The sequence below is a fragment of the Trachurus japonicus genome, chromosome 1 (assembly GCF_045865225.1).
Source record: "Trachurus japonicus isolate A0001 chromosome 1, Traja_1.0".
Lineage (NCBI taxonomy): Eukaryota > Metazoa > Chordata > Actinopteri > Carangiformes > Carangidae > Trachurus > Trachurus japonicus.
In genome coordinates, this window is record NC_140907.1 from 36,765,112 (window position 1) to 36,778,721 (window position 13,610).

The 13,610-nt window shown below is 45.6% G+C and overlaps 1 protein-coding gene across 5 annotated transcripts in view; it reads right to left on the reverse strand.

Moving 5' to 3' along the window:
• Window positions 1-662: 662 nt before the first annotated feature.
• kif16ba (kinesin family member 16Ba) overlaps window positions 663-13,610 on the reverse strand; it is a 36,612-nt gene continuing 23,664 nt past the window's right edge. For 2 of the 5 annotated variants that reach the window (XM_085786429.1, XM_085786409.1), the window contains 8 exons: window positions 12,281-12,565; window positions 10,402-10,725; window positions 9,222-9,541; window positions 8,011-8,175; window positions 6,810-6,921; window positions 4,866-4,916; window positions 4,463-4,510; window positions 663-3,062 (listed from right to left, as the gene is read on the reverse strand). In XM_085786429.1, the coding sequence (XP_085642555.1) occupies window positions 1,137-3,062; window positions 4,463-4,510; window positions 4,866-4,916; window positions 6,810-6,921; window positions 8,011-8,175; window positions 9,222-9,541; window positions 10,402-10,725; window positions 12,281-12,565 (3,231 nt within the window). In that variant the 3' untranslated portion in view covers window positions 663-1,136. The remainder of the gene's footprint in view (window positions 3,063-4,462; window positions 4,511-4,865; window positions 4,917-6,809; window positions 6,922-8,010; window positions 8,176-9,221; window positions 9,542-10,401; window positions 10,726-12,280; window positions 12,566-13,610) is intronic. The other 3 variants (XM_085786418.1, XM_085786437.1, XM_085786447.1) reach the window with 3 other exon arrangements.

Sequence of the window (13,610 nt, forward strand, 5' to 3'; positions counted from 1 at the left end):
GTTGTTTCGTGTTTTTGTTTTTAGGTGTCTTGGTCATGTCAAATTATTCTTATAATTTGTTTATTACAAAATGTAGATTGAAACATTAATGTAGACAACTATCTTTTTTTATTTTACTCGCCTATGTGTTAATGTTTATCTGTAAAGGGTCCTCAATGATGCTATTAACGTGGGTGATCTATGTCCTTAAATTATTGAAAATACCACACTTGTTCATTCACCAACAATGCAGAGATGTCAGTTCTTGGGCGCTTTTGCAATACCCATATTCCGCCATCAGGAGGCGCTTCCATTGGACCAATGCTGTCGTTACTCTCTTTTCTTTCCCTCGGCTGCAGATGAAAAGGGCAAACAGGCGACTCACCTTCACCTCGAACTCAAAGTGCTCGTCCTTCCCCTGCCCGCGGAGAACGTAACGAGGAATGCTAATTCTAACGGGCTCCTGGAGTCCGTCGGCGCTCGTCCCGAGAGAACGAGAGACCAAGTGCTGCAGAGGAAGTGATCGGGAGGGAGGAAGGAAAACGGGAAACAGGAAAAGAGAAGAAGAAGGGAGGAAGAGGAGAGGAAGAGGAGGAGAAAATAAGAAGAGTGAAGGGTTGAAAATAAATTACAAGAGATGCTGTGAACTTGATTTTAGAACAAATGACTCGTTCAAGTCAGAAAGAGTTCAATCTTTATTATTCTGTTTACACAACAAACACATTATTATTATTCCTTATCGATCAGGTTTCGTTCACCATCAAGACAAATCATCACATTTTCTTCAAGTCACAGTCATTTGTCTAAAAAAAAAATGTAGCAGCAGCAGCTTCTTTTTTCCCTTTGATGAAATCACAGTACGATCCAACCTCAAACAATTTACAAGAATCTTCAACAAGACTAAAAAGAGTCAAACTAACAAGGAAACTCTTTTTTATTTACTTCCCTTCATTGCGACTCCAAAAAACCCCCCCAAAAAAACAGATCACACAACTGAAATGTTTAAAAATGTTTTAAATATTTAAAAAGATCCCTCAGATGAATCTTTCTTCTTACTTTGGCTCAATCACCACAGATTATTCGACACTTCCTAAAATGAATGAGGACTTGATTGAGTTCAGTGCAACCCACACAGGAGTGCAGGTGAGTTTCCGTCATCAGGTGCACAGGTGGTTGATGAAGATCAGAGCTTCTGAGGTGCAACCGAAGGACAACTTCCAGGAATCGCCCCGGTGACTGTGGACGCCGGACGAGGATGAGGACGAGGAGCTGAGCCCTGGCCCCGCCCTCTTCTCTTGGGTTTGTGCAGGTTTCTTAGTGGTGAAAACGACTTCGACCACCAGACAGTCGTCGCTCTGCCTCGCGACCAGACACCGGATGTCCGAACGCTTGCGGAGTTCCAGTCCCTGAAACTGGGGCTGGACGGGGACCAGGCTGGATCCCCGCGGCACCGGGTGGAAGACGCCGTCCTCCCGGAGCAGCGCCACATGGGTGTCTGTCAGGAGGAACTGGAAGATGGCGTCCTGTGCAGTCCGGTGCAGACGGGTGGAGTTCTTGACCTTGACGCTGGCGTAGAGCAGCGGACAGACGTCGGCCAGGGAAGGTTTGCCGGGACCGTCCATGTTCCCGTGGACGATGTACAGAAGGTCCGCGAGGATCCGCTTGAACCGGGAGGTGATGTGAAGACCGCTGTCCAGGATGAAGTCGGGAACGTTTGATGTCCAGTCCAGAGAGAGGAGCATGAGGTCTTCAGAGAGCAACGGGTGACACTCGGTGCCTTGAGAGAACCTTTTAGGGTCCAGAGCCTTCACCAAGGCCTTGCAGAACTCCTGGGTGAGCTCTTTGCTGTGGGTGAAGACGACCAACACGGCTTCTCCGGTGTGGCCGATCAGCCGGACGTGCTGTCCCGCCAAACTAATCTGGACCATCTTGATTTCAAGGAGGTTGACTTGTTGGAAAAGAACCAGGGATTCTTCCTCAGATCTGGCGCCGGCTGAGACGACGGTTATTATGTCCTTTTCTGACAAAAGTAAGCAGCATGGTTTTGGGACGGGCTGCCTGCAGTTGGCCGTTTTGAGCCAGAAGATACTCTGAGGTTTCCCCGGCCGAACCTGAGGCGACAGAGATTCCAGCCGTTGTAAAATCTCTGAGGAGGAAAACGTCTGTAGCCGGGACAAAGCAGGCGGCAGCTCGACCATCCTCTGATGAAACACCTCAGGACTTGTGTCTCTGATCGAGGACACAGATCCCTCAGGTCGCACTGAGATGCCGGCGGTCACAGACTCGCCGGACGCCTGACGAGCACCCGGGGCACGATCCCTCGACAGGTCGACCAGACTGACTTTACTCACTGCCCGTGTGCAGGGTTCAGGTTGTTGTGGTTTAATCTGCATGTGATGAATCAGCGGCAGCTCTTTGGACATCATGGTCACGTACTGAGAGAGGACGACCTTCATTTCACCCGATCCGACATTCCTAATGATGTCCCGTGTGCCCTGCAGCCTTCGACCGGCATCTTTGTACGCTTCGGTCAGTTTCCCAGCAAAATATCCAAAAACGTGATGGGTGTTGGTCGCGACTTTCTCTGCATCTGTCTCTGGTTTGATTCTTTGCCCTTTAACAAAGTCCTGTTTGCATGTTTCTACAGAGTTCTGGGACTTTGACGACCGATAGTTGGAGATTTCTTCTGCATCTCCTCCAGTTTGATGTTTGACACTTGAGGCGCCTCCATTCGCAACAAGCTCCTTCGCTCTGTCTTCAACCTTCTCATCATCAGGAACAAGGAGTTCAGAGTCGACTTTTTTACTAGCGATGTTCTCGTTCTCGTCAAATCTGTTGTTGATCTTGGCCGAGTTGACGTAAAATAGTTCAGAAACAGCTGGACGACCTTCTGCTGCTGTGGTTCTGTCTTTATAAGGCGCTTCTTCAGCTGAGGACACCGGCTCTTCTTCTTCTCTGTGGAGCTTTAACTCGACATTTACGGCTTCTTCTTCTTCTTCTGGTGCATTTTGCTCGACCTTAGGAGGAGAGCTTGCCTCAAACGCCGTGGCAGAAATGGCGCTAGACCACCACCCGGAGGCGCTCTGTGTGCACAAGGGGGAGTTGGGCGTCAAGAAGGACGTGAACTCTTGTCTGAATTATACTGAAGTCCATAATTCACCTCAATGAGAATTACAGGTCCTCCATCACCAGGTGCACAGGTGGGGTCGTTTAGTGATTCAGGATTAACCGTGTGAAAAGGGTTACACATGCAAATTAAGTGACTTTTTGAAAACTTTAAAGGGATAGTTCACCCAAAATTCAAATTTCACTCATTATCGACTCACCCTCATGTCGACTAAGGGCTGGGAGAAGTTTCAGAGTCCTCTGTGGCTTCTCTGAGTTACAGGGGGTCTCGGCATAGCAGTGCATGTCCATATAACGGTTGCAAATGGATACCAACTGTCTTCGTAACAAAAAGACACACTAAAAAACATCCAAATACCTCCATGCTGCTCGTATGTAATGTCCGTCTTGTATTGAAGCCCCGAAATGCGAAATTGTCCCGAAAAAAATTTAATAAGTCTATATTTCAAGCTTGTTCGTAGTGGAAGCTCCTCTTCCCAGTTCGTCCAAATTTGACGAACCGGGAAGAGGAGCTTCGAGAAGCTTCCGCTACAAAACAAGCTTGAAATATAGACTTATTTAATTTTTTTCGGGACAATTTCGGATTTTGGGGCTTTAATACAAGACGGACATTATATACGAGCAGCATGGAGGTATTTGGATGTTTTTTGGTGTGTCTTTTTGTTACGAAGACAGTTGGTATCCATTTGCAACCGTTATATGGACATGCACTGCTACGTCGAGACCCCCTGTAACTCAGAGAAGCCACGGAGGACTCTGAAACTTCTCCCAGCCCTTAGTCCACATGAGGGTGAGTAGATAATGAGTGCAATTTCAATTTTGGGTGAACTATCCCTTTAAAGCCCAATCAAACGTTGGTAAAGTGGCACTGGCAGATGACGACTACTGCACCTTCCTCTCCGAGTGGATGGACGGTTTGTTTTCACACATCTGCAAATGCGTTTTTTTTACCTACGTTTGACTGGACTTTGGACTTATTCGATCACTTTATGATATTTGTGTCTTTACTGTGACCATCCTGAAACAGAGAATGAGCTTCCTGTCCTGGTTCCTCCCAGAAATAAGGAGCAGAACCAAACTGCAACTATCAGAGTTCCTCCAATTATAGAAAACGACACAAAAAGACGCAAAATTCAAACTTTAACTTTTGTTTTGTGCTTGGAAAAACAAAATGTGACGTCTGTTTTAGGAACTCTGAAGGTTTTAAATGGAAACTCATTCGCCATTTCATTTAAAAATGACATTCAATTTCTCATGAAGAATCACGTTCAGGCTTTCTGATGTTGTTTTTTTTTTAGGATTAGAGAACTGTATTGATTGATTATTGAGTTATTATTAGTAAAGTCTCTGGTCTTACCTCATATTTCTGCCTCCTTGGATTAACATTCTTCAGCTTTTCATCGTCCTGTAAAGAATAAAACTGAGCCTCATGATCCCAGCATCATCAACACAAACTCAATCTGCAAAAATGACAACAAGCAACTTCTTTTCTTTTCTTTTCTTTTTTTTTTTCAAATCAAAAACCAAAAGGTTATAAAATCTTGATGGGCAGGAAAGAGGGACATGTCAAACAGAACCAGGATTAAAATGAAGCCCAGAAGAACCCCCAGTGCAAAGAGGAACAAACCAAACTGATTGACAGAAGTGAGTCGATCCAGAACCGCAGTCCGGATGGGGGAGGAGAGAGGGGATGGGGGGTTGTCATGCAGATTGTAGAGGAGGGGGTTCTGGGTTCTGATCGGGACTTGATCTGGTCTTACCTCATCTGTTAATCTAACAGAGCTACAGTCGCTAACCTCCTCCTCCTCCTCCTGCGGGGTTAAAGAGCTACAGATCAGTTCTGCACAGACACAGACAAGACCAAGGTCCTGGTTCTGGTTCTGAGGGTCCGGTAGAGACCGGACAGAACCACTCCACTCTTATGGAGACCCACTGGTCCAGAACCAACCAACCAACCAATCAATGACTCTTCTCTCTCTTATGGACATGACAGGACAGATATGCAGACACACAACAACAGATCAAACATTGCAGCTCCAACACACCAGGGTCTGGTTTCCCAAAGCCTTCGTAACGCGTCGTCGTTCTTCACCTTTACTTTTTATCCACGTTAAAGGGACAGTTCAACATTTAGTCAGATGCTCCTCTCACCATAACCCCTATAGTCATAAGCCGTGTTTCCACTGCAGGAGTTCCTGGTAAAGGGAGGGGGTAGGAACTTCTACAGGAACCGTCCTCTCACTCGGCCCTCTCAGTGGTCGTGTTTCCACTGCAGAGTCGGACCCCGCGGCGACGTCATGAGTTTCGATCGCCGCTGTGCGTTTCGACCGTGACGTCACCCAGGCAGGTCACAAGCACATGCACACAAATCATAACAACAACGGAGAAGAAGGATGGAAGGAGCTGAGGCGGTAGGCGCGTTTCTGGTTTGTGCACATGGCGGCTGATTGTAATCCTGCTTGAGTTTTTTTTTTTTTTTTTTTAACTTTTCACGGCATTGTTTTGCGGCGTGATGGATCCCCAGTGTGTCGAGGTGCGCTGATATTTTCATTTCGCCGCGATGACTCAAACCCCCTCTGAATCTCCTCGGTGCTGTAGACTGCAATCAATGTCTGCACCTCACCGTCGGTCCATTTGTGTACATCTTCCTGCTGCTTTCTTGTTGTTTACAGCGGTGTCTGCTAGGCTAATGCTCCCCTTCTGCTCCCCCTTTTAAAAATGCCGGTTGTTTTGGTGCTTTCTGGTAGCGTCAGAGCCTGCTCTAGCTTTAGCCAATCAGTGCCGGGTTAACCTCGAGCCCCACCCAGGAGCTTTTCAGGGCCGAACGGAGTACCTACCCTGGAGTAGGTACTCGTAGGTGGTACCTACAGGGTAGTACCTACCCTGGAGTAGGTACTCCGTTGGCCCCCGTAAAAGTTCCTGTAAACGGCCCTGTGGGGGAGGTTCCTGCAGTGGAAACACGCCTATAGCAATAGGTTCATCACCTTTAATTATCGGTGCATGTTGTTTTGAGATCGGCAGAGACGTGAGCTGCTCAGTGAACACAATGGAGGTGAACAGTACAGGTCCCCTGTCCCTCATCAAACTCATCAAATACACAATCCAACAACGGAGCGTAAGCTCCTCTTCCCGGTTCGTCAAATTTGGACGAACCGGGAAGAGGAGCTTCAAGAAGCTTCCTCTACAAAACAAGCTTGAAATATAGACTTATTTAATTTTTTTCGGGACAATTTCGCATTTCGTGGCTTCAATACAAGACGGACATTGCATACGAGCAGCATGGAGGTATTTGGATGTTTTTTGGTGTGTCTTTTTGTTACAAAGACAGTTGGTATCCATTTGCAACCGTTATATGGACATGCACTGCTACGCCGAGACCCCCTGTAACTCAGAGAAGCCACGGAGGACTCTGAAACTTCTCCCAGCCCTTAGTCCACATGAGGGGGAGGAGATAAGGAGTGCAATTTCAATTTTGGGTGAACTATCCCTTCAACAACTCTGGTCAGATTACACCTTTGAGTCTTAGCGCGACAAGGAAGAACGTTATGTGAAAACTGGCCCCTGATCATTGAACACCGTCACTAATCACTGATCGAGCTGCAGATGAAAGATCAACTTCCTGTGTGTGTGTGTGTGTGTGTGTGTGAGCTGCTGTTTGGTCTGGTGGACGGTGAAGCGTGTGGTGGCGGTGGCGGCGTCCTCACCCTGAGAGATTCACAGGACAGAGACAGCGACAGGTCCATGCTGCTGCCGCCGTTCAGCAGGTTCATCTTCCGCAGCCGCCGCTGGACTTCCTCCTCGATGTAGGCGTTGATCCTACGAGTCAGAGAGGGGGCGGAGTCAGAGAGAGGGGGCGGGGTCAGAGAGGGGGCGGAGTCAGACAACGGCTCATGACACGTAGCAGCAGTCAGAATGACATCATCATCAATCAGATCTTTCTCCAACTCTAACACGATTCATTCACTGAACTTGACTGACGACAGTTTAACGCTCGTAGCGCCTCATCGTGTAATAACGTCATATATTTCACCTCATCATGTAATAACGCCACATTTTTTAACACAATATGTAATAAACTTTGCCGCATTTTGTAATAAGTTGTTAAATAATGCACCAAATTATTACAAAATGCGGGTGTTGCATTATTTTAATGAAATAATTGTAATAAAATAATTTATTTTTAGATATTTATAATCTGTTTTTATCGTATGTGTGTGTGACTGATTCTTCTGTGAGCAGTTGACACCTGAATTTCCTTTGGGATTAATGAAGTAAATCTATCTATCTATCTATCGATCGATCTATCTATCTATCTATCTATCTATCTATCTATCTATCTATCTATCTATCTATCTATCTATCTATCTATCTATCTATCTATCTATCTATCTATCTATCTATCTATCTATCTATCTATCTATCTATCTATCTATCTATCTATCTATCTATCGATCTATCTATCTATCTATCTATCTATCTATCTATCTATCTATCTATCTATCTATCTATCTATCTATCTATCTAATTTGGTGCATTATGTAACAACTTATAACAACATGCTGCAAAGTTTATTATTACATATTGCATTCAAGAATTTTATTACAAACTGTGGCAGATTATTGGCCTTGTTCAGGTTGGGTTTGGACCCAAATATTCACAAATGATTCAGATGAGGTCTGGGCTTCGACCACAGTTCGGACCGGGTCGGATTTTAATTTTCAGGCCCATTATTAAGACCTCTGATCCATGTTTTTGGTTTTTCCCAGGTAAGATTTCTGACCAATGAGAGAACAGCTGGCATTTGTTTACAACTTTGGACCGATTGGGACTGTTGCCATGTGATCATCCAAATGACCCAAAAGAAAAATGCAACAATTTTATCGTTTTTAACCCTAATCATGTTACCTGTCGTCGGACAGCGGCAGCAGCGTGTTGAGGCTCTGGATGTGACTGACCGGAGAGCTGCTGCTCTTCTCCTCACAGCTCATGGAGAGAGTTCTGCTGCTGCTGCTGCCGCCATCGCCTCCCTCACTGATCCTCTGCCTCAGCTTCTGGATCTCCCTCTCCACCCTGCACAAACACACACACGCACACGCACACACACACACACACACACACACACACACACACACACACACACACACACACACACACACACACACACACACACACACACACACACACACACACACACACACACACACACACACACACACACACACACACACACACACACACACAGGTCAGAGGTCAGAGTTCAGCCTGCACCACACCAGCATTCATACACAATAGACGTGTAACGGTGTTTGCATTTGTCCTGTAAAAAGTCGAGTCCTCATTCGACTTACAGATGAAAAAGAAAAGTGACGAGAGTGTGGAGCAATGAGCATGGACCTATTGTAAGAAGAGAGTTAAAGGGACAGTTCAACATTTTGTCAAATTGGCCCATTGAAGAGAAGAAGGGGACTCGCCACACTGTAGATGCTCCCGAAGTTTACAAAAATGTTATTAGAGGACTACATAAAACTGTAGTTTTCTATTTAGTCCTCTAATAACATTTTTCTGGTGGACAAGTTGTGACCTGCACATTCACCACGCTATGAGATAATAACACAACGTTACCACACAGAGTTGTTTTAGAGGGAAATGAAGAGACTGTTGATGAAAAACTGTCCCTGAAGGCAACGTGCATCAGTGGTTTTGCATGAATTTCCCTCTAAAACAACTCTGTCTGGTAACGTTGTGTTATTATCTCATAGCGTGGTGAATGTGCAGGTCACAACTTGTCCACCAGAGCGTTGTGGAGTTGTTGGATTGTGTATTTGATGAGTTTGATGAGGGAAACTGCTCCGCCGTTCTGAAAATAGCTTGCACCGACAATTAAAGGTAACGAACCTACTGCTATGACTATAGGGATTATGGCAATGGGCCAATTAGACAAAATACTGAACTATCCCTTTAAGTTACGTTAAGTACATTGACATTAATGTAATTTAACAAATTAAAACAAAGTTCAAAACGCGGTTGTTGTGTAACTTTGGTAACATAAAAATTGAGGATGTGACGCATCTGAACCGATGAACGCCACTAGTCCTAACGTGGTTCTGGACTCTGACCTCTGCTGCTCCAGGTCCGATTCCCTCTGGCTCCTCGGGGCCGAGCTGCGGCGCCGCGTCTCCTCGGCGTCGGTCTCCACGGAGACGCTGCGCCTCAGGGCGGAGTGCCTCCTCTCCAGCCGGGCCACGGCCTGCTCCATGGCCTCACGCTGCTGCTTCTCCTTGGACTCCAGGATCTCCTTCTCCTTGCGCCGCACCTTCTCCTCCTGCCGCGCCACGTTGGCCGTGAACTCGTACGTCTCCTGCAGCTGCTGCAGCTGCTGCGCGCTCTGCAGCTGCAGCTGCAGCTTCTCCTCCTTCTCCTCCAGCTCCTTCTCCACCTGCAACACAGGAGGACATGATGACATTAGTCGGGAATTCCCCCAGGTCACGTGATTCCCGTGGGATGGGAGTCAAAGTTTGGTACCACTTTGATTGACATAACAGCTGTCATAACCATCAATGAATACTTATGACAGCTGTCGTTAAGTGTCATTCGGTAAGTTATGTCACTTTTGATGCAAAGTTGACATTGTTTGAGATGTTCCTTGTTATGAGAACTTGACATAATTTTTAAAGTTTGGCAATTAGGTCTGCTATGACAGTTTAAATTGTCTTTATGTCAAGTTGTCAGAACAAAAACATCTCAAACTGCCTCTGCACCAATAGGGTAGCGCTACGACCAATCAGAGCAAAGAGCAGGATGACATCGGTAGATTAAACTTTTCCCATATCCCGTCGGCAAAACACCAAATACATCCTTCTTCCAAATGAATGACTTCAGTGCAGTTTCTGGCTCAACTTTTAAAGAAAATGACAAGTTTGATTCTTTCAAAGTTGATGCCAACGCCGATTCAAACAATTCCTTTGCCAAAGCCATCTTCTTGTCTTGTTTTTCACCGTCGCAAGTATGTCGTCATCGCGCTAAGCCGCCCAACGACTCTCTAAACAGATAGAGCGCTGTGATTGGTGAACACAAACGGTGTTCGAGACTCAAAAAGTTCCTATGGCTCGTTTCTAGACCCACCTACGGAGCAAAGAGATTTGCTGCTGCTAGGGTGCAGCTAGATTTCTCGGCTAGTTTTTCACTACAAATTGCACAGATTTTGTAGGAATGCTCCAATGGCTATAAAGATGTGTATTGGAACATGAACTAACGACTTGTTGCAATCCTGCAATAAAGTATAAATAAAATAAAAACCTGGAACAGCGTGTTGTCCAGCCCCGGCGGCCCGTCCCAGTTCCCGTTGCCGCGCTCCAGCGTTTCGGCGGCGCGCTGCCTCTCCTCGGCCAGCGCCGGCAGCAGCGCGTCGGCCAGGTTGACCAGCTGCCGCTCCTTCAGCTGCAGCCGCTGCTCGGCCTGACGCAGCAGCTGCTCCTCCTCCTGCGCCTCCTTCAGCTGCGGCTGCCGCTCCTTCAGGCCGCTGGCGAGCAGCAGCACGGCGCCGCGCTCCGCCGACACCTCCTTCTCCAGACGCTCCCTCTGCAGACGCAGCTCCTCCTCCATGCGGATCAGCTCCTTCACCTGGGAGTTGAATTTGACCCAATGAAATTGTCTTCTATTGTTAAAGGGATAGTTCACCCAAAATTGAAGCTCCTCTTCCTGGTTCGTCCAAATTTGACGAACCGGGAAGAGGAGCTTCGAGAAGCTTCCGCTACAAACAAGCTTGAAATATAGACTTATTTAATTTTTTTCGGGACAATTTCGCATTTCGGGGCTTCAATACAAGACGGACATTACATACGAGCAGCATGGAGGTATTTGGATGTTTTTTGGTGTGTCTTTTTGTTACGAAGACAGTTGGTATCCATTTGCAACCGTCATATAGACATGCACTGCTACGCTGAGACCCCCTGTAACTCAGAGAAGCCACGGAGGACTCTGAAACTTCTCCCAGCCCTTAGTCCACATGAGGGTGAGTAGATAATGAGTGCAATTTCAATTTTGGGTGAACTATCCCTTTAAGATGAAACAGTGGTGGGTTTTAAAGGGACACCTCAAAATAAATCAGCATAAAGTAGGGATGGGCGATACCACACTTTTGGGATTTGATACGATACCGATACTTTTTCTTGCATTTTCATCGATACCGATACCAATAGGCTACTGATAATTTCTTACTGCCAATTTTTTTCATTCAAAATATTATTAGGCTACATTTAAGACAAATCACATGACAAATACAGCATGTATACAAAATGTATTATGGTCAATACATAGTAAAACTAAAATTAAAATAAATGTTAAAAATCTTTTGTAAAAAAGATGTGCACATTTTCACTTTTCTTGTTCTTTTCTTCCACTTTTCTCATCAAAAAAAGAAAAAGAAATACTGATCTTGGTGGAAAAAGGTAAAAAAAAAAAAAAAGAAGGCACATAGTAATTGAAGTAAGCTATCTAAAACAGCTGAAAGTTATGCACATGCACCCCCAATTCTTATTTTGTTAGTATCGATATTTGTTTAAGGAAATCGATGCCAAATGAGTAGCGTGTGAGTATCGATATATCGATACCACAGGATCGATACCGATATCTAGCATAAAGAATTATAAACAATACTGAGAGGTTTGAGAAAGCTGTCGAATGTGTTCTGGTGAACAATATCAGCATAATCAATAAAAGGCAGAATGACCTGCTCGTCCATAAAACGTCCATACAACTACACAAAAACCATTTAATATTCCTCCACACTGCTCGTCCACTGCAATCCAAGTGTCCTGAAGGGAGATAGTCCAGAGTTTACTGGAAACAAGGACATTTTTTTAGGACATTTTTACAGCCTAACGAAGTCCGGACTGAGCAGAGCTGGTCAGACGGCCAACCTTCGTCGTCATCCCGGGGGGAGAAAACAATCGCTACAATCGTTTACTGTAAACAATGTCATTTAGGACATTTTTACAGCCTAAACAGTCCTGTATTGAATGTACTCTGGACTATCTCCCTTCAGGACACTTGGATTGCAGTGGACGAGCAGTGTGGAGGAATATTAAACGGTTTTTGTGTAGTTTTATGGACGTTTTTGTTATATCTTTTTTAACTTTTTGATATGTGAAAATAAACAAACAATAAACCAACAAACCTGCTCGGCCTTGAAGTCTGCGTAACGGGCCTGGGCCGACCGCGCCTCCTCCTCTCCGCCGTGCTCCACGTCCGGCCGCTCCCCGGCCTCCTTGGCGCGGAGCAGCGCTCCCCGGATCTCGGCCAGGGCGCGGCGCTCCTCCTCCAGGCGGCGGCCGTCGTCCCGGGTCAGGAGGGCGGCGGCCGCCTCGTGCTTCTCCCTCAGCTGCTCCTCCAGACGCCCCACCAGGCTCAGCTGCTCGCGCTCCTGCTCCTCCAGACGCCGCCGCTCCGCCTCCAGACGCAGCTGCAGCACGGTATTCATCAGGTTATTGATGGAATCACTTTAGTATCACATCAATCCAGACAAAACATCTTCAATTTAAACACAAATAAGAGCTGGAGAAAGAATAAAACTTCATTTAAAGGACAATTCCAGGCGAATTCAACAATACCGTCTGCAGAGCTGGTCAGCCGGCCAACCTTCGTCGTCATCCCGGGGGGAGAAAACAATCGCTACAACCGTTTACTGGAAACAACGTCATTTAGGAAATTTTTACAGCCTAAACAGTCCTGTATTGAATTTACTCTGGACTATCTCCCTTCAGGACACTTGGATTGCAGTGGACGAGCAGTGTGGAGGAATATTAAATGGTTTTTGTGTAGTTTTATGGACGTTTTTGTGCAGGGGTGGAGCAGTGATTTTAAATGTGGGGGTGTTCCAAAGAACGGAAATTGAATTTCAATTTTAATCACAAAATGCAATTTTTAATCACTATCCCGGAGTTATCACGGTGGATTTACCTATGCTACGACGTTCCTGAAAAAAACTCTGCACTTCATGGCTGGATTGAAAACTCTCTCGAAAAGATATAATTGACCTGAGCCCACCTTAGATCGCCAAAAGAGTAAGCTTCCAATCAGGGTCCAAAACTAACTTTTTCAGGCTGGTAAGTGAATTTTTTTACCAGCCAGGCAGATAATTTACCAGCCAAGCAAGTAAAAATTGCGTTTAAGTGCTGTATATTGCTATCAGTAGGCCTATTATTTAACGTGTCATTTGGGTCTTATATGCGATCAATATTTTAGTAGTATGCACTAATACTAGCAATTAGGGGTGTGCAAAGCATCCGGAATTTGTATTTGTTGAGGGGGGGGAAGTATTTCTATTTGTATTTGTGTTCGAGTAAAATTCAAAATAGGTGTAAAAATCCAGTTTTTTTGAGATACACTTTCTAATTCTAATCCATTATGAATCCCACCACCACCTGCTGAACAGACAGAATATAAACAAATGAACTATCATTAGGCTACTTCAAAAAATCTCTCTCTCTCTTACAGTTGTTTAGGAT